At 60.5% G+C, this 27,744-nt stretch overlaps 2 protein-coding genes across 14 annotated transcripts in view; both read right to left on the minus strand.

The window, feature by feature from the left end:
* Nucleotides 1-615: 615 nt before the first annotated feature.
* Nucleotides 616-9,777, minus strand: LOC122442437 (NMDA receptor synaptonuclear signaling and neuronal migration factor). 9 transcript variants are annotated; one of them, XM_043470296.1, is made up of 16 exons: nucleotides 9,027-9,361; nucleotides 8,561-8,622; nucleotides 7,460-7,960; nucleotides 6,212-6,287; nucleotides 5,457-5,462; nucleotides 5,099-5,167; nucleotides 4,233-4,285; nucleotides 3,790-3,879; nucleotides 3,116-3,240; nucleotides 2,938-3,021; nucleotides 2,709-2,742; nucleotides 2,541-2,611; nucleotides 2,310-2,389; nucleotides 2,089-2,191; nucleotides 1,850-1,925; nucleotides 616-1,729 (listed from the first exon to the last, which is right to left on the minus strand). In XM_043470296.1, exons 1-16 carry the CDS (start codon nucleotides 9,095-9,097, stop codon nucleotides 1,632-1,634), a joined length of 1,599 nt encoding a protein of 532 aa, XP_043326231.1. In that variant the 5' UTR covers nucleotides 9,098-9,361; the 3' UTR covers nucleotides 616-1,631. The 9 variants fall into 9 exon arrangements, with proteins under 9 accessions (XP_043326231.1, XP_043326235.1, XP_043326239.1 ...); XM_043470300.1 differs by lacking the exon at nucleotides 3,790-3,879 and having other exon boundaries at nucleotides 9,027-9,777; XM_043470304.1 differs by lacking the exon at nucleotides 8,561-8,622 and having other exon boundaries at nucleotides 9,027-9,363.
* A 141-nt stretch (nucleotides 9,778-9,918) lies between these two features.
* Nucleotides 9,919-27,744, minus strand: part of LOC122442434 (patatin-like phospholipase domain-containing protein 7) — a 77,994-nt gene continuing 60,168 nt past the window's right edge. The window contains exons 23-36 of one of the 5 annotated variants that reach the window (XM_043470280.1): nucleotides 24,967-25,030; nucleotides 24,695-24,863; nucleotides 21,451-21,633; nucleotides 20,813-20,931; nucleotides 15,208-15,364; nucleotides 13,309-13,425; nucleotides 13,100-13,169; nucleotides 12,430-12,546; nucleotides 11,812-11,960; nucleotides 11,316-11,468; nucleotides 11,129-11,239; nucleotides 10,721-10,805; nucleotides 10,407-10,510; nucleotides 9,919-10,268 (exon numbers count right to left, since the gene is read on the minus strand). In XM_043470280.1, the coding sequence (XP_043326215.1) occupies nucleotides 10,236-10,268; nucleotides 10,407-10,510; nucleotides 10,721-10,805; nucleotides 11,129-11,239; nucleotides 11,316-11,468; nucleotides 11,812-11,960; nucleotides 12,430-12,546; nucleotides 13,100-13,169; nucleotides 13,309-13,425; nucleotides 15,208-15,364; nucleotides 20,813-20,931; nucleotides 21,451-21,633; nucleotides 24,695-24,863; nucleotides 24,967-25,030 (1,631 nt within the window). In that variant the 3' untranslated portion in view covers nucleotides 9,919-10,235. Of the gene's footprint in view, nucleotides 10,269-10,406; nucleotides 10,511-10,720; nucleotides 10,806-11,128; nucleotides 11,240-11,315; nucleotides 11,469-11,811; nucleotides 11,961-12,429; nucleotides 12,547-13,099; nucleotides 13,170-13,308; nucleotides 13,426-15,207; nucleotides 15,365-20,812; nucleotides 20,932-21,450; nucleotides 21,634-24,694; nucleotides 24,864-24,966; nucleotides 25,031-27,744 lie in introns of those variants that run through there. The other 4 variants (XM_043470282.1, XM_043470281.1, XM_043470283.1 and 1 more) reach the window with 4 other exon arrangements.

Genomic DNA, 27,744 nt, shown 5'->3' on the forward strand with positions numbered 1-27,744 from the left:
ACCCCCTTCCAGGTTGCCAGCCTCCAGGTCCCCGGGACCTCCGGCCTCCCAGCCCTCACTTGGGCCACCATGGGCAGCCTCCCACCCTCCCCAGCCCTTGGTAGCCCAGATGAACCCACCTGGCACCTGCTGATCTGCCCCCAGGAAACTGGACGAGGAGCCTCCAGGGAAGCCAGGCCTGGATGGACCCAACCACATCCTGGCCACTGGGTGCAGGGGGCACGGGGCACACATGGGGGTGGCCGGCCAGCCCTGTTGTCACTTCCTGGCCTCCCGTTGTGGATGCACTGCTGACTACGTGGCCCTCAGCTCTGTGCGCAGGGGTGGGGCAGAGGCTGCGGGGCGCAGTGTCTCTGCCCTCATCTGCAGACCACCCACCTGCCGGCAGCCCCTCAAGGACCTCCTCTTTCCCACAGCCTTTCTCAGAGCCCTGGGAGCCTCCTCCCCAGACCTCTTACGGAGTGTGCCCTTGGTGGGCATGCCTAGCAGTCCCTGCTCCTCAGTCCAGGGTGCATAGGCGGCCACCACAGCAACAAGCTCAGACCAGCAGGCCCGGAATCTCCCGGGTCCAGGGAGGCAGAGGACAGCGCTGAGAGAGGAGACCCACGCAGTGGCCGCAGCGGAGGGTCAGATTTAATGGTCACTCTATGGGGTGTCGTACATTGTTCAGAGCCCGGCACGAGCCCCCACTCCCCTTGACTGGGGACACAGCCTGTGTCTCAGACCAGACTCTGCACAGGGGGGCCAGCCCCCGAGCGCCAGCTATGTACAAGGGCCCGCCCGCTGGGCCATGGCAGGCTGCGCACGCACAGCCCAGCGGCTGCCCCGCCCTCACTTGGGCCAGGCTGCGGGGTCCAGGCCACCATGGAGCGGGCGGCAGGGGTCTCACCCGCCAGGACCCAGCCCTGGTAGGCCCCGCCAAGACCCCGGGCCCCTGCACCGGGAGAGGCCTTCAGAGCTCGGCCGCCAAAAGCTGAGCTGGACAGCAGCAGGGAGCCGGGTGGGTACAGGGGGCCGGGGAGCAGGCAGGGCCTGGCTCGACCCAGGGCGCCCTCCGAGTGAAAGGAAGGCGTGTCCCCGCTGCCCCCGGGCACCCCCGCGGGGCGGCGCCAAGGTCAGGGAAGCAGGGTCGAGGGCAGCGCAAGCACAGACCATCAGGGACTCCTCCGGGGACGGAGCCAGGCCGGGCAGACAGGCCGCCCTGGTGCTGGTGATCGGATACGGCAGGGCTGGGGAGCTGAGGCAGAGGGTCCTGGACACACATTGAGCCGGGTGATCTACGCCATGACTAGTAACGTAGCACTTAACTAGTTAACTAGTAACGCTGCTTCCCTTTGAATTGTCTCAGGGGTTGTAGAAAATTGCACTTATTTCTATGAACCTGCAGAGGCGCCGCCCCAGCACTGAGCCTCCAGGCGAGGCCCGGGCAGCATCCGCCAGCCACGGGGGGACTCCTCCGGGGCGCGGGGGCGGTGGCCGCTGAGACCCGCGGTGCCGTGAGGACGGGAGCCCTGGGAGGGAACCTGAGCGACGTCTGAGATGCCCTGAAGTGGCCGTGAAGACCGGGACCCACGCGGCACCGGGCAGCCCGGCGCCGGTCTGAGGGAGCGGCCGGGCGGTGGTCTCGCCCCTCACAGAACGTCCTCAAAGTCCAGCAGCTTCGAGTGCTGGCGGCTCTTCCACAGGCGGTACAGCCGGAAGTCAAAGTAGGTCTCAATCATCTGCTTCCCTGAGGCAGGAGGGGTGAGGGCGCGCTCAGCCCCGCCTCCGGGACACCACCCCCCACCCCGCGGGGACACCCCCCCCACCCCCGCAGAGACGCCACCCGCTGCGGGCCAGCCCAGCTCACCTTGAGCCGACAGCTCCAGGGGCGACTCGAAGATTACCCTGTAAGGAGTCATGAGGGTCCTGAGGTTCTGGAAGAGCTGAAAGGAGGGAGTGGACTCTTGAGTGCAGGGCAGAGCAAGAGAGCGGTGGGCAGAAGCGGGGCTGGGTGAGCAGGAAGTCCCAGCTGGTGAGGCCAGGCACTGGGATCTCTCTGGGAGGGCTGAGACGAAAAGGGAGTCTGCAGGAAGTGGGGTGCTGTACCTTCTCCCCATTGGGGTTCCCCAGGACGTAGCAGCCCATGACGTGGATAACGTTCGGCTCAGGGTTCACTTTGCTCATCAAGCGGCTCAACCGCTTCCAGAAGCTGGTGGGGAAGGGGTGATCACAGGCGGCCTCCAGCCCGACCCCCAAGTAAGAGGGGACATGGCACTGCAGCAGACACCGCCCCCCGCCCCCCAGCCCCCGGGGCACCCCCTGCTCACTGGATCATGTCCTCTTCCTTCTCCACTTTGGCAAAGGTGGCCACCTTGTTCTTAAGCAGGTACAAGTGTCCTGGGCCACCCTGTGAGAGTCTGCGGTTAGGGGGATGGGACTGCACGCTGGGGGTGTCCAACCACTGTTCCCCCAACACATGCAGACGCAAACGTGCACGTCCCTGGAGGTGGCATCCTCCACCCCTGCCCCACTCCCAAGCAGGAAGGGCTGAGCCCTACCTGGCAGAAAATCAGCATCTTCCAGATTTTGGCCCCCTTGTGGTAGATATTCAGCTTCTTCTCTATCTCCTCTGGGGAGGGAGGGGTGTGAGTGCTGCCCCCACCATCTGTGTGCTCCCCCCACTCCAGCCCCGAGACCAGAAGGCAGAGGGGTCAGAGGGCACATACCCAGAATGTCCTCGAAGGTCGCGTGCTCGTGGTCCTGGGGGAGACAAGACCCCAGGTCAGAGCCCCTCTCGGGCAGTACCCCCCACCCGACCAGAGATGGGGCTGGGGGCACTCACGTAGAGGATGGGGATAGCACCTGCCACCTGACCCCGAGATGGAGCTGGGAGCACTCACAGAGGATGGGGATAGCACCCCCACCCGACCCTGAGATGGGGCTGGGAGCACTCACGTAGAGGATGGGGATGATGGCGGGGTCGTCCCTGCGGATGATGGTGGGGATGTACTCGGCTTTGGGCACTTTGGAGGAGATGAGCTGCGGACAACAGGGGAGGCACTCAGGGCCCTGGCCATCCTGGAGCCCCTCCACCCCGCCCCCACCGCTGAGCAGTAGCTGCACCGGGCCTCACCATGACCTTGGGTGGCACGAAGCCCTCAGTGTCGCAGGCTACGGCCTCCAGGCCCTTCTCAGTCTCCCAGTCCAGGTCCTCGAAAGCCTCGCCCAAGGTGCAGTGGGAGCTCTGCAAGTCACTACCTGGAGGGCAGAACGTGCCACCAGACTGAGGACCATCTGCAGTACCCGCCCTGGCTGCAACCCCAGAGACGGGCAGGGGACAGAGCCAGCAAGCCATGTCCCAGAGGGTCCTCCAGGCCAGCAAGAAAACCAGGGCGGTTAAGAGAGCCAAGCTGAGGGCAAGCCGGGCTGCTGCCAGCAGCTGGAGGCCGCCTGGCGGGGAAGGCCGTGGGCCCTAGGGCAAGGCCAGTGGGAGCCGGGGTGCAAGTATTAGTTCCAGCCCAGCGTGCCCGGGGTCTGGGCCAAGTTGAAATCAGGTACTGCAGGTCTCCGGCGTGAGGGGCACCAGGCAGGGTAGACAGCAAGCCCTGGCCCTTAGTTACCCCTACCCAGAAGACTGGAGGTGTCAGAGCGCCCCCCTCAGTCTGACAAACCGAGGTCCAGCGGAAGCGCAGAAGCCTAGCCATCCGGCTGCTGGAAGCCTGGGGCTGGGGGCCTAGGGGAGCCTCTGGGGAAGGTGGGCCGGCCTGCGGCGCCGGGCACCTACTGTCTCGGGAGTCGGGCACCTACTGTCTCGGGAGTCGTGAGAGGTGTCGGCTTTCATGGGGGTGGGGTCGCTCCAGGACCGGCTGAAGCTCCGCTCGCGCCGCTCGGCGAACGCTGCAGTGAGAGCAGAACCCGTTAGGGACGCGGCCTGCAGCCACGCGAGGTGGCTGGGACCGGGGGCCGAGCAGGACGCGGGCCGGTGGGGTCTAGAGGGTGCAGGATGCTGCTGCAACGGGACGGGTGGGAGAGAGGCAAAAGGCAGACCGGGCAGGGCTGGGGGTCACGGGCGGAGTCTGCGTGAAGGGGCGGGGCCCTGTCCTTGGGCGGAGCCTCGGTGTGTGAAGGTGCCCGCTGGGGACGCCCGCCTTGGGGGCGCAGAGAGCAGCACGCCAAGCCCCAGTCGGCCAAAAGCTGCGCCCCCCACCCTAACCCTAACCCCCACCCGTCCGCCTTACTCTGGGCCTTACTCTGGGCCTTCACCCGCCGGCTGCCGACCATGCGCAGGTGTTTGCGGAAGTTCCTAGGGGTGGAAGCACGGGGGTGCTGGTGAGGGCCGCCAGGAGGGGTGAGCAGCCCGTCCCCGACTCCGCCCCTTTCCGTCAGGGGTGCCCTCCCGGCGCCCCCAGCTCTCTCACAGGCCAATCCCACCCGGTCCCTCCCCTCCCCGAGCCCTCCCGCCCGCTGGCTGCTGGGACACTGGCAAGGTTATCAAGCTTCCTGTCGCCCCCCACCCTCCTCCCAGGCCAGGGCTCTCGGTGACCCTGTGCACTTGGTCTCCTATCCCTGCTGCCACCCTTCCCTTCCCTCCCTGCACCCAGGCACACTCTGACCACCCCCAGCCTCCTTCCCAAGTGGTCAAGGGTTCCTGCTTCCCACGCACGATGGCCAGGGCAGCACAGAGGGCCCCACCGCGAGGTGGGCTTGGGGCCAGCAGATGCCTCCACCCCTGATGTTGTGTCCCTAGGCCGCCTCAGAGGCAGGTCTCTTGAACCCCAAACTTTGTGTCCTGCCAAGGCCCCACTTGCAAGACGGACAGTCAAGCTTCCTGGACACATCTGAGGTGAGGGTTGGGAGGGTAAGCCTGCCTGCTGATCCACAGCTCTGGGCTTCGAGGGCCCGAGAAAGGCACGGGTGGGCCTGCTGGCTTCAGTTCAGCTCTCAGCCTGGGAGCTCAGGCCACATGATCCCTCCTGCCTGCCGCGTCCCCAGAGCAGGGCCAGGCCAGTGGTCGCCACCGCCCTTCCCCCATCAGGTCCGCTGGACTGGGGGGGCCCAGGCTAGACCAGAACAGACAAGAGACAGACCCTGGTGGCGAGTGGCTGGCAGGCCCTACCTCTGGATTACAGACGCGGAATCATTCTCCCGTTTCCGGCGCTTCCTCTCCGCGTAGCCCCTGAACACCCTGGGAAACCGCCACGAGTCAGCACTGCCCTTGGCCGCAGGCGGGAGGGACAGAGACGTGGGGACGGAGGCACCCAGGGCCCTGGGCCAGACAGAGGGCCCCGGCCTGCCTCGCCCTGTCCTCAGCGCAGCTCCCAGCAGGCCCTGGGGCAGTTCAGTGCTCGCTGGGACCCAGCACGCCCTCCTGGCCAAGGCCCAGGTCCCTGGCCTGCCCCGACCTACTTGGGGGTGGGAGAGTTCCCCAGGGACCACCACCATGCCCTCAGGCTCAAGGTCCTCATGGTACTTACGAGATGCTGGAGTTGCAGCGGGAAACGGCAGCGTGAGAGAGAAGACACAGTGAACAGAGACCCTCAGACCTGACCCCACTGGGGTTAATTTCCTTCTTGTCACTGACTCGAAGGGTCCCTCACAGGCACCCCAGGGTGCCAGCTATGCCACGGGCCAGTCTTTTAAAGGGCAGCAGATGCTGAGGTCACGGTGACCCAGGCCACCAGGTGCTGGTCAGGCTGCTCAGAGGCCTGACTGTGTGCCCTGCCCCTGCTGGGGCCCAAGGCAGAGTGGCCCCCGTCCAGCCTGAGGGTGGCAGCGCACGCCCCAAGGTCGTTTGCAGGGAGCGTCTTCAGAGTGGGGGACACTGCAGCAGAGTGCCTCCCTGGAGGGAACTCCTCGACAGAATACCCAGCCGCGTGATGGTCAAGAGCACGCCCCCCCAGGGGACTAAGCTGTGATCACTCGCGGTGTGTGCAAAGGCAAGGAGGCCACTGTTTGGAGCGTGCACCAGGGCAGAGCCGGGCGGTAGCCCAGGAGAAGCACCCCTGCTGGTGACTACATCAGCTGCAGCGCCCCCCCCGCCCCGCTCCCCAAGAGACGGGACAGGGCAGTGGGGACAGGACGGGGTGGGGGTGGGCCGGGGTGTGAGCAGCTGGGCCCGCCTTCCCGCAGGCTGACACTCAGGCAGAACGGGCGGAATGGGGGGCCGTAGCTCCTGAACAGCAGGAAGAGGCCCCCGGCCTGGGCCCCGTGCACAGCAGACACAACTCACGCTTGCATAGTTGTGGTTGCCGTCTGGAAACTGAAGAGGTTTTCCTTGGGGAACCAGGTACGGATGGGGACGTCATCTGGAAGAGGCCAAGGGGGCAGTGACTAGAGTGGCTTAGGGGTTCCTGAGCCCTTCCCCACCTGCCCGGGGCGGGGGATGTCCCTGAGCACAGGGTTCCCTAGACCCATCCCAGGTGGGGGGCCCGGTGCCGGGCCAGCAAGTTCCGAGGCCCACTCAGCTGTTCAAGCCGCGACAACTCAGCGGCTTCGTGATGCTCGTCTTTGCTTGGCTCTCCCCCTGCTGCCCACAGCAGACACGTGTTCCCCGGAAGGCACAGCCGGCCTCCAGGGCGCCCAGGAAAAGCATGACTTGTCGCCTTCAAGCCGGAGGGGCGGGGCAGGGACCGTGGCTGCAGGCTCTCCTGGGGCTCTAGGGCCTTCTCTGCCACCCAGACATTCTGGGGTCCACTTGGTTGGCCCTCACCTCTCCCAGACCTTCCTGGTGGAGGCCCTCACCAGGCAGGGAGATTGACCCTTCCCAGGGGCCCTATAGCCCCCAGACAGGGTGGGCTAAGGTCACTCTACTCTCTTCCCTGACCCTGTCCCAGAACCTGGCCTGTGTTCCTCAAAGGAGCACGAGGGCCTGGAGATGCCCGCACCCCTGGCCTGTGCCCTGATGCCCGCTGGGTTGCTGATTTGGAGGCTCAAGAGGTGCCCGGATAGCACATGGCGGGTCTGCCAGGTAGAATTCTGCTCTTCCGGAAATGACGGGCTTAGAGCCCAGAAGCATAGGGCCACCTGAATGTCCCAGGCAGCTCCTTCCTGACAGCAGGTCTCCAGGGCTCCTCAGCCATGAGCATTGCTCGACAATCTTGGGGGGGGCTCTACTAGCTGGCCAGGCCCCCGACAACTATGTGCCTCCCTTGGTGAGCGGGAGTCCCACTGGGTGGGTGCCAGGGCAGGGACTGTCCCCCAGGACTCCCGGGAGGCAGCCCCACCTTTCCATTCAACCAGCCTTGCTGCCTGTTCTGCCCTTAAGACTCTCCCGGCCCCCTCGGCCCCCTCGCTGGGGAAGCATGCCTGGCATGACTTGGTGCCGGCAAGCCTGAAGCCAGCCATGAAGCCTGACTGGGTATGGGGTGTGGCAGCAGGACGCCACCTGCGGGCGGTTCCTGAAGCGCCCTGCACTGTCCGGGGCTCCCGGCGCTTGCTACTGCAGAGGAGGCTGCCCGGCCCCCAACCAGCCCCTCACCAGACACTCGGTCGACGCTGTACATCCTCTCCAGCTTCTTGCGGCGGCTGGGAGCCTCAGGCAGAGGCGGCTGGTCCACCCCAAAGGCCTGAGGGGAGGGACTGGGGGCGAGCTGGGCGCATCCGGGACACTCCTTGGAGCCCTGGCGGCTGCCTGCCCAGCTCTGGCAGGGCCTGCTGACGTCCTCGTGACTGCCGCCCGGGCTGGCGCGCAGGGGCTGGCTGTGGTGGTGGGGGTGCCGCTCCCCCTGCCGCCGCCCCTTCACCACAGCCAGCTCGATGGCCTCGGCCTCCGGGCCGGGCAGCAGGGCCGGCTCCCCTGAGATGGTGTACACGCGGGGCTGGGGGCCCTCACCGGCCGGCTTCCCGCTGGCAGCCTCCTCCGGAAGGCTGCCCTCATAGCGGCCGTTGGAGATGAGGGAGAGGCGGCGCTTGTTCTGAGGAGCCGGCTGCATCTCGGGGGACCCGTCGTGGCCAGAGTAGGCGTCAGCCAGCAGGTGGTCTGGGGGAGAGGCACCAGGTGAGCTTGCAGCCTGCTGGTCCTGCCCTCCCATCTCCTGGTGCTCTGGAGGCAGGGAATGAACACCCAGCGGGTGCCTGGCCCACTGACCAAACCCTGGGCCCTAACAACTTCACAAAGGGCTTTCTGAGCTGTGCCATGCCCCAGAGGTTCATACTTCACTTCCATCGGGGCCCCAAGCCCCTCTTCTGTGCGTGTGGGTGATGGGGGGCAGGGACAGGCAGGCCACCTCCCAGCCTGCCACCGCACCCGTGTGCCCAGTGCCAACTTCTCCCCTCCCCCCCACCAGCTGGCCCCCAGAGATAGTGGTGCCAGCCCTGGGGGGTGCCAGGAGGCCTGTTGCCATGCCAACGGCCCAGGCTGGGTGGGTGCCATGGTGATGAGTGACTCGCAGCTCCTCCTGGGGCTCTGGGCCAGGGAGGGCAGGGGGCGTGAGGAAGCCAGCCCAGCAGGGCGGTAGCTACCTGCTCACACCACACAGTGTGCAAGGGCTGTGTCTGCCTGGACAGGGGACAGCACACCCTCCCCTACATTAGGAGCTATGGGTGGACCGGGTCCTGACACCGCCTCACGTGCCCCTACCTGCACCGTTCCGGTTTTCGGGGTGACTCTGGGACAGGTACTCGCCAAACGCTCGGGCTGCTCTGAGGGGGTGGACAGCGGGGTGCGCCGTCAGGGCACACCACCCACTCTGGCGCCCCCACCCCCCACCCACACCCTCTGCACCTGCAAGGGAGGGCTCAGGGGTCATCCCCAGCAAGCACTCCCATCCCACCTCAGACCGCCCAGGGCTGGCAGGTCGCAGTTCCGGGGACCTTGGCGCCCCGCGCATCTTGGCCGGACCTGCAGGCGGGGCCAGGGTCTGCTTTCCCTCCAGCCCAGCCGCCCAGTGCGTGTGGGGGTCGTGAGGTCGGGCACCTCGCCCACCGCAACCTCAGGGAGGGGAGCTGAACGGAGGTGGGGGCGGGCGCCGGCTACGCGCATGCTGCAGGGACCGGGACGGGGCGGGGGCGGCGCTGGCCCCCGGCGGGTGGCCCGCCGCACTCACCGCACTTTGGCCGCCACCGAGGACATGGCCTCGCTTCTTAGCGCCCTCCTCCGGGAGGCGACGGCGCCCATGGTCGAGGCGGCGGCGCATCCCCAGGCCTCAGAGCGCGCCCCGCGCCCGCCGCCTCCGTCGAGGGTGCCGCGCCGCGCCGAGGACTGGGATCAGGCTCGGGCTTGGGCTCGGGCTCGGACTCGGGACCCGCATGGCAGCTCCGGGGCCCTCCGCGCGCCCCGCAGCACCGGACAGAACGGCCAGGCCCGGGGGTGGCGCTCCGCCCACCGAGACGTCAGGGAGGTGGAAGCCCCGCCCACCTGGCGTCAGAGCGGGGCGGGGCTCAGTGAAGCCCCGCCCGCCCCACAGGCAGTGGGCGGGGCCGGGGACCCGCGGCGCGGGGCGGGACCAACCGGCTCTGCCCTCTAGGCGCTGCGTCCGGAGCCAGGAAACCGAGGCCTGCGGTCCCCTGGCCACAGGATCCCAGGCCTGGTCAAGGGGCTCCCTGCTCTCGCAGACCCACGTGCCCCGCTCAGAGACCTGCAGGGACCGTGGACCCCAAAGTCAAAGGCCTGACAGATCTCTTTTTTGTACAAAAGGACTCCCTGGCACTGTTTAATGATCTGAAAAGCCAAGTGCCCGGTTCATCTTAGGGAAGAATCTTGTGTACAAAGTGGGAACAACTCCTGAGAGCTCCAGGGGGCTTCATGCTTGGTTGGGAGGATACCAGCAGCATCCCGACCTTGGATGCCATGCCTGCCTGGCTTGGGGTCCTGGGGTCCCACGTGGTCACCTCACAGGCAGGCAGGCAACACTATACCCTGCAGGGTCAGGACTGTGAGCTGCCCATCTTGGTGGGGCCCCTGGCCCAGGGACCTCGGCACAGGGACCACATGTCCCACATAATCAGATCTACCTTTATTGACAGGCAAAGCAGAAATACAAGGACTCCAACACGAGAGGCCACAGGGGCTGACACAGCCCCGAAGACTGCTGCATGTGCAGGGGATGCCAGGGCCAGTGGCCCCAGAGAGACGCTCCACCCTGGGCCCCAGCGGGTCTCCCTGGCAGGCTGGAAGAGCTGCAGGACCTAGGCACTCTGAGATGGAGCCATGGGAGGTGCTGGCTTCAGATGCTTCAGGGTGGAAACTTCTACCCATCTTGGTCAGAGAGCTGGGGTGCTGAGGAGTCCTTGGGTGGTTTGGGGGAAGCCAGACCTCAGTGCTGATGCCGAAGCGAGGGCTCATCCTCCTGTTAGTAAACAGCACATGGTCAAGGTCAAGGTGGGGGCAACCCTGGAGGGCAGCAGGGAGGCAGCAGCTGGCCTTGCTTTGGAGCCCTCAGAGCGCATGGCTCAGCCAAGGGGCACAGGGTGTCCAGGCAGCTCACCGAGTCGGAGCCCTGGTCGGCTGGGGCACTTTGGAAGTCAACGTACGCGTCCTTGGGGCCGCCCAGCAGCACCTCCTCATACTCAGTCTGGTAGTCAGACTCATCTGGGCAGACAGCAGGGCCGTGTGGGTCACCTCCTGAGAGCAGGGGTGGGCCACACACAGGCAGGGGTCCCGCTGTGCAGCCAACCAGGTCTGGGGGCTGCCGGAGGGAGCCTGGTGCCCAGGGCAGCTTATTGAGAGTGACGGTCAGGAGGGGACGTTGCCACCACCACTCCCAGCTGTTGGGCATGTATGTCTCGGGGTCCAACTCACCGTCCCCTGCAGCCACCTTGGCAGGCTCGATACGTGATACAATCTCAGCAAGGTCCGTGAAGGAGGCGTTGGGGCAGGTGAGGACCTAGGGGCAGAGGCGAAGAAGACATCTGACCTGCTCCTGACTGCACCCCGCCCTCTCTGTGACCCTCCGTGGTCCCAGCCTCCGAGTCGGAGGGGGGCGTGGATGATGGACAGAGTCCTGAGCAGCCCCCACCCAGAGCACCAGCCTCCCCCGATGAGCACTTCCCGGGTGGAGAGTCAGAAGAGGTCCCTGCCTTCTGGCCCCTGGGACGGGCAGGGGCCCCCTGCCCTCCTAAGTGGCTGAGCGGGGGTGCTGAGGTGCCGCAGGGTGAGGACCAGACGATGGGTCAAGGTGGGGGAGAAGCCGCCTGCTTAGGCACTCACGTCCCACGCCTTCATCTTGCTTGTCCCCTGCCGGTCCTGCAGCATCTTCTCCAGCACACCGCTGCGACTCCAGATGTCAAACACTGTCCGGCCATGCTGGTACCCCACCTCCTGCACACACAGGGAAGCCCCATGACGGGGATGGGAGGGCAGAGGGGCCCAGGGTGCAGCCGGCCTGGACACTCACGCAGATCTCGTCAAACTTGCTGAACTCCAGGGTGCCATAGCTGTCAATTGGGGGGCGCAGGTACTCGCAGTAGTCACGGCTCTTCACCATCTCCAGCTGCCGGACACAGCACACATAGGCCAGGCGCGTCTGGATCTCAGCCATGTTCAGCACCTGCCCAGTGGCAGTACTAAGTGTGGCTGTCCTGTCCCCACGTGGCTCCTGGCCTCTGTCTGGGCACAGCCACTGTTTCTTCCCTGGCCCCTCCAACCCCTCCCCTCCCCCATGGGGAGACTATTTCTGCCGGACCTGCGGAGGGAGACAGGCATCCACCAGGGGCTCTGGAGCCTTTACACATGTCCCCCTCCCCAGAGCTGGTCCCAGGCAGGCAGGGACCACCCCCTGCTGGACCCAGAGTCTGGAAGGCACTACTTCCTCCCTGCCTATCTCAGGGTCTCAGGGTCATGGGCACCAGGGCGTGGGGAGGAGTGGCCAGGGCAGGCGGGTCTGGGCCCACCTTGACCTTCGTGGCCAAGGGATTCCAGCGCTTCCACAAAAGCCACCATCCCGAGAGCGCGTCCCCGTAGTTGGTGAGGTCTGTCTCATCCCGGCTGCCCACGTCGATGGCAATCACCACCTTTGCCCCCATTGACCTGGCCACATCCGCTGGGGAGGAGGTGGCCTGGTGACCAATGGGGACAGGTGTGCAGAGCCTTGGGTGGGAGCACAGCTGAGGGGAGGCTGGGGCAGAGCTAGGGGTGGGGGCAGAGCCTGCCTGAGAGGTGCTGGGGGAGCACGCGGGCCTGTGGGGCGGGTCTCCTCTCCACCGACACAGCGAGACCTGTGCGGGGGCTGGCGAGCGCAGAGCCGTCCAACAGGTGGCCGGCGTGCCCCAGGAGGGGCCGTGCCCACAGCAGCCCCGACACCTGCAGGCTGTTAGTTCTCGCTGTGGGCACAGATGGGCCCTAATTGCACCGGCCGCCACTTGGCCTTGCTCTGAGCCCTGAGCACTGTGGAGCCGGCGACAGAGCCATCTGCTGGGAGCGTGTCTGCGCGCCTCCTGCACTGCCCCAGCGCCGGGCACACGGAGCCATGGGGTCAAGCAGGCGGGCACCCCTCCCCGCCCACCCGGTACCTGGGAGGTTGTTGATGTAGCCCCCGTCCATCAGCAGGTGCCCATCTTTGGGGTCGCAGAGTGGGGGCATGTAGCCCGACAGGGACATGCTGGCACGCACGTACCTCCACAGTGATCCTGGAAGGTGTGCAGGAGTCGGGAGAGGACAGCAGACCTCCGCTGCCAGCAGCTCAGAGCCTCGCCCAGACAGGTCCCGAGCCCCGTACACCTGGCCTGGCCAGGGCACCGGGCCGGGCAGAGGACACCCGCCCCGGGCACCCTCCTCCTCAGAGGGAGCTGGCAGGGCCGGACTTGCTCCAGGCCTCCCCACGTCTCCCCTGGCCACGACCTTCTGCCGGCTCTGCCACCCCACTCACTTCCAACCAGACTCGTTTCAAGAGGCTCCTCAACACTCTGGCCTGGAAAGGGGCCCTCAGCTGCCCACTCATGGGTCGGCTTTCCCCGGGATCCCCATCGAGCAGTGCCAGACCCTGAGTGCGATCTGTACACAGCCATGACCCTCATGCCCCACTCTGCCCCCGTCTCCACTGGGGACCCTGCAGCCTTCAGGCCCGCAGCAGAGTCATCTTGTTCAAACCTCCCCGAGTCCCTTGCCTTCTCTGGGGGGCACCCCTTTCCTGGAGCCACTCCGCTCCCGCTGGGAACATGCTCCCTGAGAGGAGGCACTCACCGTCCGTGTGGACCCGCATGGCAGAGGCGGAGATGTCCGTGGTGATGGTGAAGTACGGGATCCACAGGTCCTGTGAGGGGACAGGACTCAGACGGACCAACCCAGGCTGCCAGCCCTTGATTCTCAGGGCCCAGGGCGTCCAGACCCAGGCAGGCGGAGACTGTGAACTCTGCTGGGGCTCCCAGGGCAGCCCCTGGGGGGAGGCACACCTCGATCTGCCTGTCCTTGAAGATGCTGGAGATGCTGCTGTTGAAGCCAGCCCCGGAGAACATGGAAGTGATGGGGTAGGTCAGGTCCAGCATGGTCTTCACCATCGACATCATGTCCTGGGGGGGCACACAGGGCACACGTGAGGCCCCTGGAGGAGAAGGGGCGCACACCCCTGCCTGTAGGCACAGGCAGCAGCCAACCCCACGGGACCACCAGGAGCCTGAGTCAGGAGAAGGGAGTGGGTACACGGACACACCTGCTTCCTGCAAGCCAGAATGGGGGCCTCCAGGAAGCACCCAGGGCCTGGGGGAGCAAACACCATGGCCATAGTGGCAGGGCCTGGAGGTCCCAGGGGAGCAGCCGCTGACCCCCGGCAGGCTTGACCAACTGGGCCCTTGCTGCTCGCTCAGAGGGACCGGCTGTGGGCACGCTGGGACGAGGCCATCCAGGCCCAGGGCTGGCTGCATGCCCACTGCTGCCCGTGCCTGGGTGCCAGGGCAGGAGCTCCATCCCCCCGACAGAAGCAGGGCCCTGCCGAGGGCCTCATGGCCGAAGCCCCGGGACACCGGGGAACAGAGACCCACCCTCCTCAGTGAGGCCAGACAACTCGGCCTGTGAGCACAGGACCAGGAGTGCCTGACACCTCAGGGCTCGGGGTAAAGGGGAAGGGGCCTCCTCCCTCCCCAGACAGACCTGGAAGGGGAAAGCTCAGGCAGGGGCTGCAGGTGGAGGGGGGCACGTGCCCACGTACTCACGTGGGGACCAGGATGAGCAGAAGGAGCACACGTGCTCTTGGAGGACAGGGACCCAGGACGGCCCGGCATCCCCGGGGTCCTCTGTGGCCAACAAGCCCCTCCCTCCTGAGGAAGCCCCTGCTCAGCACCACCCCCCACGCCCCGCCACGGGCCCACAGGCAGGGTCGCAGGATGACCCGCGGGTTCCAGCCCCACACCCGTGCAGGGGCTGCCCAGCAGGCTCCCGTGGCCCAGCACACACTCAGGATGGCAGGATATCAGGCCCGAAGTTCCATGGCTGTTCCCACACCCCCAGACCAGGAGGGTGAAGAAGGCAGAGACCTGCCCGGCTGTCTCTGGGCCCTCACTGTCCCCTGGGGCCACTGCCCTCGCAGGCTGTCCTCAGGAACAGGAGCTTCAGGGACAGTGCATCGGGCAGAGGGCCTGCTCTGAGAGCTTCTGCACAGAGCACGACCAGCTCCTTTTCTTTTAAAACTGAGAATGCCACTTCCGAGCCCTCTCACAGTCTCAGCGAGGGCTCCGTCCTGCTCCCCAAAACAGACAGAACCCTTAGGAGGGCGGGTGAAGCGCCCCTCCCCCGCTGTCCCTCTGTCTGCCCGGGCCCCAGATTCTGGGCTGTCCTCTGGCACCCGTTCACTACAGGGCCCACTGTGTCAACAACGTGTACTTCTTACTCTCTGATATTTGGGGTCTCACACACCCAGGGAGAGAGACAGCCCAGGGCCCACCCAGCCCTTCCAGAGTCCACACCCAACCCCCTCTATCTACCCCACACGCCAAGCCTGAATATCTCAGGGCCAGATGCCAGACAGCAGCGGACAGCCCCAAAGCCTGCAGGAATTATTGGAAGGGGCAGATCTCAAGCTGTGCACCCTGCCCTGCCCTGCCCTTGCCACACAGACCCCCAGCCCCAGGCCTCCCCCGCCTGCCTACCAGCACTGGTGCCCTGACGGGCATGGACGTGCGGTGCACTGCGGGTGCACTAACCTGTCCTCAGTCACAAGACCAGGCACCAGAGCCGCTGCCCCCAGCACCTAAGTCCTCGCTGTGCTCTCCCTGCCCCCCCCCAGCCATGCTGCAGAGCCGCCTGCAGGGGCCGCCCGTCCCCAGGCCCCTGCTGGCCCTGCCCCCACAGGGCCTCACCTCGGCCCACTGCTTGGCCCGGATGCGGATCTGGCTATAGCTGCGTTCCTCCGAGTACAGGGCGCTCATGAAGGCCCCGATGGATGTCCCTCCGACCATGTCCACGGGGATGCCGCACTCCGTCAGGGCCCGGATGATGCCCACCTGCGCGCAGCCTCTACACCGACAGGAGCAGGAAGTCAGCGCCCGCTCTGCCCGCCAGAACCCAGGACAGCTGTCCTGTCCTGCCCACCCTCAGCGCCCACGTCCTGCACACGTCGTGGGAAGTGGGGCAACAGTGGCAACTTGGACAGGGGCAGCGACGCTCCTGAGCGGCAGCTGGCGCTCAGCCTCCTGGTGGGGGCGCTGGGGCTGGCTCCAGGACAGGCAGAGGCTCGTCTCCCCACTTCTGCGGGGCGTCCACCACACAATCAGAAACACCACTTGGAAGAAGCAGAGACCCCAGGACCACAGCGGGAGTAGGGACGGATGGTAGGAGCAGACAGAGCAACACTCGAGAGACAGGGAGGTCGGGAAGGTCTAGAACTGATGACTGACATCGGGCCTTGGGTTCAAGAAGCATTCTAAACACAGAGCATAAATTAAAAAAGCAAACCATTCCTACACTGTTGAAAACCCAAGGTGAAGAAAACTTTAGACCAGACTGAGAACAAAAAGGCATGTTACCTCCAAGGGGCAGCACCCAGAGCTGCGGCCTGCCCGCGCTGGCTGGGAGGTTGCAGCCTTGCCACCCGGCCCTTCTCAGACAGCGTCTGCTGGCCCATAGGTCAGGAAAGAAACAACAGCTTAAATCGAAGAGAGCAAAATTAAGGAAATAATAAAGACCAGAAATTAATGAACCAGAAAACAAACTTATAATAGAGAGAACCCTGAAAGCTACAAGTAGGTGCTTTGAAAAGACGAATTCAGTTGATAGCTCCTGGTAAGACTGATCCAGAAAAGTAAAAAGAAGGGGAGAGAGAGATGTGGGGATGGGAGGGACAGAGAAGGAGAGAGAGGAGGGGGAGGGAGACAGGCAGTCGTCATAACTAACCTCAGGACTGAAAAAGGGAACATCTGTACAGATGCTCCAGTTAAGAAGTTAATGGTAACTTTGTGCCTTAAGTAGGAAAAATCAGATAAAATGAACACATTCATAACACAAGTTATGAATAACACAGCTTACCAGACCTGACACTAAAAGTAGAAAACCTGGATAGTCCTTAACCATCAAAATAAGTGGATTTTTAATTCTTGAATCCTCACAAAATTTCATGTCCAGATGATTTTACTAGTGAATTGTACTAAACATAAAAGGAAGAATAGCACAAGCCACATTAAGACCTTCCAGACAACGGAAGCAGCGGCAAACAAACCTGCCTGCATTTCAGGTGAGGACAAGCACAGCCCACCTCCCGCGGACCCGAGGGCCTGGCAGGCATGGCAGGGCCACAGGCCGATGAGTCTGTCCCAGGGAGGGGACGCTAGGATCACTCGGTGTGATCCATCACGTCAACAGAACACAGGAGTAAGTCACAGAGTCCCACAGACCCAGAAAAACAAGCCCCGGTCGGCTAAGAACAGAAGGCGTGCTCTCAGCCTGGTACAGGGTGTCTCGGAGACCAGCAGCTGTGTGGCACTCAGCCGTTAAAGGGAGTGCAGTCCTGATGCTGCGGGCCAGACCTGCGGGAGGCTCTAACCAGCGCAACAGACGAGGAAGAGAAGCAAAGGCATGTACGTACTTTGGAAAGAAAGAGGAAGTATTATCTTTATTCTTGGAAGACATAACTATATATATATTAAAAATGCAAAAGAACTACAAAAAAGGAAATAGAAGAAATGAATTTACCAAGGTTGTAAGATGACATATTTACAAATATCATTTCTATTTCTACATATCGGCAACAGACAATTTAAAATGAAATTTAAAGCAGACCATTTACAATAGCAAAAACCCATAAAGTACTTGGATGATTCTAAAATTTACGTGGAGGTGCAGAGGAATGAGGACAATCAAAACAATTTCAAGGAGAGGGAGGGTGAAGGACTGGCACTGTCTGATGATTTCCTACAGAGGCTCCCTGCAAAGCCAGGGCAAGGGAGACGGCGTGCGGTGCAGTCAGGACAGCAGGCCCCAGCGCGGCCCACACCTGGGCAGGTGCTGGCCCCTGAGCCGGATGCTGCAGCAGCCCGGCAGGGAGGGAGCAATGTGAGGGAGAAGACTCTCACCCCCGAGAGCGCCGCCACTCAGAGGGGGCAGCTGTGGGGGGATCGCAGGCCCAGAAGCACGAGCTTTGAGAAGATAAGGTCCCGGCAAGAGCCCCCGAGCCCCAGAGGTTTAACTATAAGAACCTGGGAAATCCCACTTCACCAGGTTAAAATGAGCTCATCAAAAACAGCCACTAGGAAACAAAAGTCAAAGACTGGAGACAGTATCAGTAATAAACACATCTGGCAGAAGACTTGTATCCGGACTACACACAACCCCTCCAACAAAACAGCAGAGGACACGCCACCAGGAAAGGAGGCCCCGGAGCCTGAGTTCAGGGATGCAGACCAGGTCCCAACGGCACCAGGAGTGTGGCCATGCTCGCCCTGACAAGGCCAAGGGTGACAGAAGCGTGGGCAGCCCAGGCTCTCTCAGCCTCTGGGGGGTTGGCTATATTCAACTACTCCAGGCAGAGGTGGTCCACTCCTAGGTGTTATCCCACAAGGAAGATTCGTGTGCAAATGCTGACAGCCATTCTGTGCATAGTAACGCTGAAAGGAGGAGGACCAGCACCGTGTGGAGCCCAAAGGGTCCAGGCAGCGACGCTGCAGGCGTGGCCAGGGCACAAAGACACGGACAGAGCTCACGGCCGAGCAGACACAGGCCACACAGGGCAGAGATCTCGGCAGGCGGGCACCGACACTCTCAGAGAAGCTCAAACTGCGAGGCCCAGGCACCTCATTGCGTGCTTTCAGAAACACGGGAACGAAGAGCCTCGCCTGCAAGACCCAGAGGGTGCAGGCCTTGGGAACAAAAGGACACCGGACTTCACAGCAACCCTAGAAGCTACACGGACAACGCAAAGAGTTCCCAGGGAAACCACTTCCACCCAGAACCCCACAACCAGACTGCCCTGCAAGTGCGCACAGAACCAGCACACTCTCTGCTAAGCATGCTCCCGGCATATGCTCTCAAGGAGATTTCTCGAGTATGAACTCTTAACAGAGCCAGTAATACAGCAAGAGAGAGGAAGACACAGTACCCAGAAATGGAGCTGGAAACAGGAGACGCGGGGCAGCTCCCAGATCATGGGGGCAGCGCCTCACCAGTGCGCCCAGGAGGAGGCCGCTGCCCGGCACAGCCGAGCTCCAAGGGCGCGGAGCAGAGAGGGGGCGGGGCGCGCTGAGACGGGGCGGGGCCTGCAGCGGCACCGGGCGACCTGTGCGCACAGGGCAGCCACATCCCTCCAGGGAAGACAGGCTCCGCAGGGACAAGCCCCACCTCATCCTGACAGTGCCAACAGTGCGCACTGGCTGACCAGGACCCTGAGCTGAGGAGGAGGCAGACAGAGGACAGATGACAGAGATGGACCAAGTCTGACTTTGTGTATGTTTGGGCGGGCTTAGAACTCAATAATTTAGAACTGAAAAAAATGAAAAAGACAAAAACAAACAACAAAGTCCTACTGCCTAGCACAAGAAACTATGCTCACTATCCTGTAATAATCCACAATGGGAAAGAATATATATGTGTGTGCATGTATAACTGAATCACTTTCCCATGAACCTGAAACTGATCCAGTGTTGTAAATCAACTATGCTCTGGGATGAAACAGACAATGTAAGTGAGGAAACAGCTATGGAGCAGCTGAAATGACTGTCTGCAGGATGCTGTCTTGGGACATCTCTGGATTTGCTGACAGGCAGGGTGAGCGGAAGGCACTGTGTGTTACACAAACACCACAGGGCCTTACTGTAGTGGCATTAATCAAACAAATGCCACTTTGATTAAATTTTCATTTAAAATGCTGCAGGAAACCAGGTCCAAGTCTGGACCAGCTGCTCCAGGCACCTCACTGTCCCAGCCCACAGAAAGTACCTGAGTGCCCCCCTAACCTGGCAACTCTGAGCAAATTGCCTGGTTTTCCAGGCCCACTAGCTCAGCTTTCAAGTAAAAACATGGCACTAATGATGCCTCTGAATTACCCAAGATGAACAGGCACAGTGCTCACTAGCCCCCCACCCCAGGCCAGGCCGCACTTGGGGCACCAGCGTCACCACATGCCTGCAGCCTGTGGGGTCCTTCCCGGCAGCCTGAGGCCCCGGTCCCAGGCGTCCCAGCCCAGCCCTCAGAACAGGGCAGCAACAGGCAGCAACATGCACTGTGAAGGAAGATGAAAGCAGGGAGGAAGCTGGAGTTAGGGGTGGGGTCTCCAGGAGGACCAGCATCCGCCCCAGGTTCCCTTTCCGAAGGGTCTCAGGCTAGAGCTTCGAGCCTCAGCATCTCCAGTCCTAGGGAAGCGAGGAGCGTGAGTCCAGTTAGACAAGCAGTTCTGAGGCTCATCTGCATTATTTCTCAGACCTCATCCAGCTATGATTTGCCGAGGAGTGGAGAAGCTGAGCAGGGTGGGTGCCCACCGTGACTCTAAGGGGCGTCTGCCCTTTGGGCTCCTCTCTCCTCCAGCTCACTCCACAAGGGGTGTCCTCCAGCCAAGGGAGGTGGTGAGCCAGGCCCCTCCACTGGGTCCCAGGGACAGGCGGCCAGCACCACGAGCAGGACGGGCACCAGGGAAGCAGCACAAGGCGGCCAGCCCAGGGAGTGCCCTGATGTCCACCGTGCCCAGGGGCCTGGGCTCCAGTCTGCAGGGCCCCCCGGCCCTGGGACCAGCCCTCGGGGAACAGGGATCCAGTACAGGTGCTGCACTGCCCCTGCACGCGCCGCCGCTCCAGCCAGCAGCCTGGGCCTGTCGCACCCTCACCACACACCTGCCGCTCCATTTCTGCCCTGCGTGTAAATTTCTCTTTAACACACATCAGGAGAAGGGCAGCAAGTGTCAGAACAACCTGGGGTTCAAGTTGTTTGGGCTCAACATCCTTAAAGGAACCCACCCACCAGTCCAAGGAGCTAAAGGCTGCTTCAGAGGGTCGTGAGCAGAGCAGATCCCTGTTTCATAAAGCAGAGAGATGCTCATCCAAAGTCCAGAGGAAAGAGGAGACGACCAGGAAGAGACACGCTCTCCTGCGGCCTCTGTGGAGGGGCCACATCTGTGCGAGCAGAGCGCACGAGGACCCATGCCCACACCCATGCACACACACAGCCATGCACAGACAGTCACGCGCACACACACACACCCATGCCCTTGCACCTACACACACACACAGCCATGCACACACACCCACGCCCATGCACACACACACAGCCACGCACACACACACACGCCATGCACCCACACACCCACGCCCATGCACACACACTCAGCCATGCACACAGTCACGCACACACACACACGCCCATGCACACACACAGCCATGCACACACACCCACAGCCACGCACACACACTCTTGCCCACGCTCCTGCACACACCCACACCCGCACACCCCCACTTGCAGGGACGGGCATGAGAAGGAGGGACTCACCTTGCGCCCCCTCCCCCAAGGACCAAGGCAATGGCGTTGCCCGTCAGCACTCTCGCCAGGCGGGAGAAGTCCGAGTGCCGGTCGGGGGGCCTCTGGCAGACCCGCTCGTACAGCTCCACCTACAAGAGAGGCCAGCAGACAGGGCCGAGCTGACCCGCTGCCCTCCCTGACTCGTGACCCACACCTGCCTCCAGGACAGGCCGGCGGTCCTGCGTCAGCACCTGAGTGCTGGGCTCGCCTGGGAGGCCCCAGGGCCCTGGGCCCAGCCGACACTGGCCACCCCACGTGGAGGGGGTGCGGGGCCTGGACGTCTGGGCGTCGACACCACAGTCAGTCTGTGTCCATCGCGCTGCAGGGCCCCTGCTCCCACTGCGGACCGTGCCCAGTCTCCAGGGCTGAGGACCCCGAGGAAGAGGTGCCTCAGGATTTGCAGCTTTTTCTGTCCAAAGGAGGAGGCAGGGACAACCTGAGGCCCCTGGGCTCGGCTCTGGCCCCCAGTGGGGGCTCCTCCATCAGAGGTGCCGCCACCCAACAATCAGGCTCAAGCAGAAGTGAGAGCCTCGTCAGCACCGCGGGCTGGGGTCAGAGGTGGAGGGAGGGCAGGAAGCAGACCCTGGGGCCCCAGGGTCCCAGCTCACCAGCTTGGGCAGGCTCCTCCTGGAGAAGACTCGGCGAGGGCAGCAGAGGTGCAGGTGGCCAGAGCACCAGCCCCGCATGTTGAGCCAGTCCACGGTGCGGGCTGGCGCGGGCCCGTCCTGCCGGTGCAGCAGCACCAGCTGCTTCTGGGCACGCACGGCGGAGGTCTCCAGCATCCGCTCCAGCTGAGGGAAAGCGGAGCCATGCGTCAGCCAGCCCAGCAGAGCCCCGGCCCACGGAGGCCCCAGGCTGGACGCCGTCTCGCCCACCAGCCCACACGGCTCGCGGCACCGGCCCAGCTGCAGTGCGCTGGGACCTTCCTCTGTGAAGCCAGGCCCCGGGGGTTGCGGCTGCGTGCCCACTGAGCTCTGGGGGCCTGCAGGCAGGGAGGGCACCGCCCTCTGCTTCTCTAACATGGCCTCGTGAACACACGCTGCAACCTTCTTTGGCAAAGGGGCACCGCTCCTGGCACAACTGGAACCCGCAGCAGAGATGACGAGTTTGTAGCTGACCCAGGACGGGGCGGAACGTGAGATGTGGACAGAGGACGGACACAAAGCAAAGAGACAAAGCCTCCACTTGGCACCCAGGAAGCTGGAGATGTGGGACTTCGGGTGCAGGGCAACAAGCACGGAGCCCCCAGCCTTGCCCAGCAGCACAGCTGACTGCAGTGGGGTCCGGCAGCTCTGTGAACCTCGCGACACAGCCTCTGGCTCAGCAGCTTTTCTAGGTGGTACCCTGAAGACACCCTTGCACACGCGTGTAGTAAGGAAATTTCACAGTCCGCTGACAGAACAGACAGATGGCGGGGCATTCACAAATAGAAACTAAACAGCCATAAGACGAGTAAAACAATATGGATAAAACTCAGAAGTGTAAGCATTGAGGAAAAAAGGAAATTTCAAGATGGTATAGGTTTCAGCAGTATGTGAACTGAGAACTTCCAGATGTATAAGCTGGATTTAGAAAAGACAGAGGAACTAAAGATCAAACTGCCAACATCCGTTGGATCATAGAAAAAGCAAGGAAATTCCCGAGAATTTCTGCTTCATCTGTTTCTGCTTCATTGACTACACTAAAGCCTTTAATGGTGTGGGTCACAACAAGCTGTGGAAGATTCTTAAAGATATGGGAATACCAGACCACCTTACTTGCATCCTGAGAAACCAGTATGTAGGTCAAAAAACAACAGTTAGAACCTTACGTGGAACAACTGACTGGTTCCAAATTGGGAAAGGAATATAACAAGGCTGTGTATTGTCACCTTGCTTATTTAGTTTATATGCAGAGTGCATGTGTGCTTACTAAGTCCCTTTAGTCGTGTCCAATTCTTTGTGATCCCAAGGACTATAGCCCATCAGGCTCCTCTGTCCATGGGATTCTCCAGGCAGGAATACTAGAGTGGGTTGCAATGCCCTTCTCCAGGGGATCTTCCCGACCTAGGGATCAAACCCGTAGTTCCTGCATTGCAGGCGAACTCTTTACCTCTGAGCCACTGGGGAACCCCATATGCAGAGTACATCTTGCAAAATGCTGGACTGGATGAATCACAAGCTGGAATCAAGATTTCCAGGAGAAATATCAACAGCCTCAGATATGCAGATGATACCACTCTAATGGCAGAAAGTGAAGAGGAACTAAAGAGCCTCTTGATGAGGGTGAAAGAGAGTGAAAAAGTTGGCTTGAAACTCAATATTCAAAAAAACTAAGATCATGGCATCCAGTCCCATCATTTCATGGCAAACAGAAAGGGAAAAACTAGAAGCAGTGACAGATTTTATTTTCTTAGGTTCCAAAATCACTGCAGACAGTGACTGCAGCCATGAAATTAAAAGACACTTGCTCCTTGGAAAGAAAGCTATGACAAACCTAGGCAATGTATTAAAAAGCAGAGAGATCACTTTGCCAACAAAGGTCCATATAGTCAAAGTTATGGTTTTTCCAGTAGTCACATACGGATGTGAGAGCTGGACCATAAAGAAGGCTGAGTGCCGAATAACTGGTGCTTTCAAATTGTGGTGCTGGAGAAGACTCTTGAGAGTTCTTTGAACTGCAAGGAGATCAAACTAATCAGTCATAGAGGAAATCAACCCTAAATATTCATTAGAAGGACAGTTGCTGAAGTTGAAGCTCCCAATACTTTGGCCACCTGATGGAAAGAGCCAACTCACTGGAAAAGACCCTGATGCTGGGAAAGACTGACGGCAAAAGGACAAGGGGGTGGCATGTGGTGAGACGGTTGGGTGGCATCACCGACTCAGTGGGCATGAATGTGAGCAAACTCCGGGAGACACCAAAGGACGGGGAATCCTGGCATGCTGCAGTCCATGGGGTTGCAAAGGGTCTGATTCAATTCAGTGATTGAACAAAAAACTTAGTGACTGAACAACGAACCAACAAAGATGGTATAAAGTAGAACACAATTTACATAAAAAACAGTGCCACATACACACATAGTAAAATGAGACTCTGGCTTTACAAGAGACCACCTGGGGGGTGGGCTACTGGCTACTTCATGGTATCTGTCTCAGTTCAGTTCAGTTGCTCAGTCGTGTCCACGACTCTTTGTGACCCCATGAACTGCAGCACGCCAAGCCTCCCTGTCCATCAGCAATTCCCAGAGCTCACTCAAACTCATGTCCATTGGTCGGTGATCCCATCCAGCCATCTCATCCTCTGTCCTCCCCTTCTCCTCCCACCTTCAATCTTTCCCAGCATCAAGGTCTTTTCCAGTGAGTCAGTTCTTCACATCAGGTGGCCAAAGTAGTGGAGTTTCAGCTTCAGCATCAGTCCTTCCAATGAATAGTCAGGACTGATTTCCTTTAGGATTGACTGGTTGATCTCCTTGCTTTCCAAGGGACTCTCAAGAGTCTTCTTCTGCACCACAGTTCAAAAGCATCAATTCTTTGGCACTCAGCTTTCTTTATAGTCCAACTCTCACATCCATATGTGATATTGGAAAAAGCAAAGATACCCGCCTGCTCCTGCTAAAACAACGCCAGAGGTAAAAACAGCAAAATGTTTTCAAAATGTGGAGCGCAAACGTCTGGGTGTTTGTTCTTACTATTCATCCCTTCTTGAGTTCTTGAAATACTTCACTCAAAGGAAGAAAGACAAACCGGGTCTGAGAAAAGAGCCGGTCACGCTAGTCAGGACCTGCCCAGTCTGCTGCCGAAAGATCACGCCCACTACCCGGCCCCACCCGCCGAAGCCCCGCCCGCTGCCCGGCTCTCACAGGCAGCTCACCTCGCCAACAGTGGGCTCCTGCTCGCCCAGGCCCACGACGAGGATGCAGTCCGCTTGCCGGATGCAGCACTGGGTCCAGGGTGTGAGCGTGCCGTCCGCCTGGTAGAGCACGATCCGGTGGATGTCCTCCTGTTGCCCCAGCCAGCTGGACAGCCGGTACTCGTGGATACTGGAAGGCACAGACACCCTGTTGTGTTTCCTGGCCGGGCAGGGGCCCCCTGAGAGCAGGAAGCCGGGCTTGGCCAGGCTGTTCCCACGTGGAGGCCACGTACCTGTCCAGAGCAGCAGAGCCAAGGCGCTGTTTTATGCTGTCACTGGTCAGCAGCAGGGCAGGGCCTAAAAACAACCACCAGATGCAGAAAACTGTCGGCAGCCCACCTTGGAGAATAGGCGAGGCCCTTCCTTCTGTAATCTGCTTTTCGGGAAAGCGGTACACCTCTCACAGCTCTCGAGGAAGTGCCTGTGGCCCTGAAGGAGACCCTCCGGGCAGGGGAGCCTGCGGTGTGCCACGGGAAGGGCTGCACCAGGTGCAGGGATGGCAGCCTCTCTGAACCCGTCTCCTCTGTGCGCACAGGGCTTGAATCTCTGCAGCTCTGAGCCTGTGTGTGTGCTGGGGGCAGGGGAAGCATAAGCTTGTAAAACGCGAGACCAGACAACTTCCCCAACCCAAGTCAGCGGCTGGCTGGATTCCAGCAGATGTGGTTTATTAGGATGGAGATGCATGCTTTCACATGCTGTGTCTCTGGGGTCAGCTTGTTCTTCCATCTACAGCGTGCCTCAGATGGTAAATAATTCACCTACACTCTGGGAGACCTGGGTTCTATCCCTGGGTTGGGAAGATCCCCTGGAGAAGGGAACGGCTACGCACTCCATTACTCTGGCCTGGAGAATTCCATGGACTGTATAGTCCATGGAGCTGCAGAGAGCTGGACACAACTGAATGACTTTCACTTTGGGCTTCCCTGACAGCTCAGCTAATAAAGAATCTGCATGCAATGAAGGGGAGACCCCAGTTCGACTCCTGGGTCAGGAAGATCTGTTGAAGAAGGGAGATACTGTCCCCACAGACACATCTGCTCAACCAGGAGGGCTGCCAGGGGTGGGGACAAAAGCTGAGAGACAGTGGCCCTCAGGGTCAGGAAGGCTGCTGGACTGCCCCGAGGATGAAGTCCTGCTGCAGCAAGAGGAGCCCAGGCTCCCCCTGCACTGGCATGTGAACTTCCCCGAGGGTTTACAATTAGAAGGGGAGAGACAGGAAATTACTGCTTGTGTTTAACTGGAAGTGTCTGCTTTCTTGACAGCATACAGAATAAGGACGCGTTCCACACAGTGGAATACTTGCCTAGAGCCAGACATCCTGGAGCGCGAATTCAAGTGGGCCTTAGGAAGCATCACTACAAACAAAGCTAGTGGAGGTGACAGAATTCCAGCTGAGCTATTTCAAGTCCTAAAAGGTGATGCTGTGAGAGTGCTGCACTCAATAGGCCAGCAAATTTGGAAAACTCAGTAGTGGCCACAGGACTGAAAAGGGTCAGTTTTCATTTCAATCCCAAAGAAAGGCAATGCCAAAGACTGCTCAAACTACCACACAATTGCACTCATCTCACACACTAGCAAAGCAATGCTGAAAATTCTCCAAGCCAGTACATGAACTGAGAACTTCCAGATGTTCAAGATGGATTTAGAAAAGGCAGAGGAAGCAGAGATTAAATTGCCATCATCCGTTGGAATGTAGAAAAAGCAAGAGAATTCCAGAAAAACATCTACTACTGCTTTAACTATGCCAAAGCCTTTGACTGTGTAGATCACAACAAACTGTGGAACATTCTTAAAGAGATGGGAATACCAGACCACCTTACTTGCCTCCTGAGAAATCTGCATGCAGGTCAAGAAGCAATAGTTAGAACCGGATATGGAACGATGGACTGGTTCCAAATTGGGGGAGGAGTACATCAAGGCTGTATATTGTCACTTTGCTTATTTAACTTACATGCAGAGTACATCATGCAAAATGCTGGATGAAGCACAAGCTGGAATCAAGATTGTTGGGAGAAATATCAATAACTTCAGATATGCAGATGACACCACCCTTATGGCAGAAAACGAAGAAGAACTAAAGAGCCTCTTGATGAAAGTGAAAGAGGAGAGTGAAAAAGCTGGCTTAAAAGTCAATATTCAAAAAACTAAGATCATGGCATCCAGTTCCATCACTTCATGGCAAACAGATGGGGAAACAATGGAATCAGTGACAGATTTTATTTTCTTGGGCTCCAGAACCACTGGAGATGGTGACCGCTATCATGAAATTAAAAGACACTTGCTCCTTGGAAGAAAAGTTATGACCATAAAAAGCAGAGACATCACTTTTCTGACAAAGATTCGTATAGTCAAAGCTATGGTTTTTCTAGTAGTCATGTATGGATGTGAGAGTTGGACCATAAAGAAAGCTGAGTGCCGAAGAATTGATGCTTTTTAACTGTGGTGCTAGAGAAGACTCTTGAGTCCCTTGGACAGCAAGGAGATGCAACCAGTCAATCCAAAAGGAAATCAGTCCTGACTATTCATTGGAGGGACTGATGCTGAAGCTGAAACTCCAGTACTTTGGCCACCTGATGTGAAGAACTGACTCATTGGAAAAGACCCTGATGCTGAGAAAGATTGAAGGTGGGAGGAGAAGGGGAGGACAGAGGGCATCACCAACTTGATGGACATGAGTTTGAGCAAGCTTCGGGAGTTGGTGATGGGCAGGGAGGCCTGGGATGCTGCAGTCCACGGGGCCGCAGAGTCAGACACGACTAAGTGAGTGAGTTGAACCACAGGGTGGTGCCTGTGAGGTGGCCGCTGGTCTGACCTGCAGGGGAGCAGCTCTGACTCAAAGGCAGCAGCCTGTGGAAGTGGGGGAGCAACTCCTCTGGGGGTCGGGACGGACAGCGCTGGTCCCACTAAGGCTGCACTCCTGCTCTGGGGGTCTGACAGAGAGGGAGCCCTCTCGGGGCTGGAGGGGCTCTCAGCCTGCGAGGGCGGGCACTCCTGGGCACTGCGGTGACTAG

This window comes from Cervus canadensis, chromosome 5 (assembly GCF_019320065.1).
Source record: "Cervus canadensis isolate Bull #8, Minnesota chromosome 5, ASM1932006v1, whole genome shotgun sequence".
NCBI lineage: Eukaryota > Metazoa > Chordata > Mammalia > Artiodactyla > Cervidae > Cervus > Cervus canadensis.

Excerpts from the sequence above, each read along its gene's own strand:
- LOC122442437 (XM_043470296.1), bottom strand. The coding sequence starts at position 9,097 with ATGGGCGCCGTCGCCTCCCGGAGGAGGGCGCTAAGAAGCGAGGCCATG. Across the intron at positions 3,241-3,789 it reads CTCTCACGACTCCCGAGACA|GTAGTGACTTGCAGAGCTCC; the intron begins GTAGGTGCCCGA and ends TCTGCCCTCCAG. Across the intron at positions 1,926-2,088 it reads GGAACCCCAATGGGGAGAAG|CTCTTCCAGAACCTCAGGAC; the intron begins GTACAGCACCCC and ends CCCTCCTTTCAG.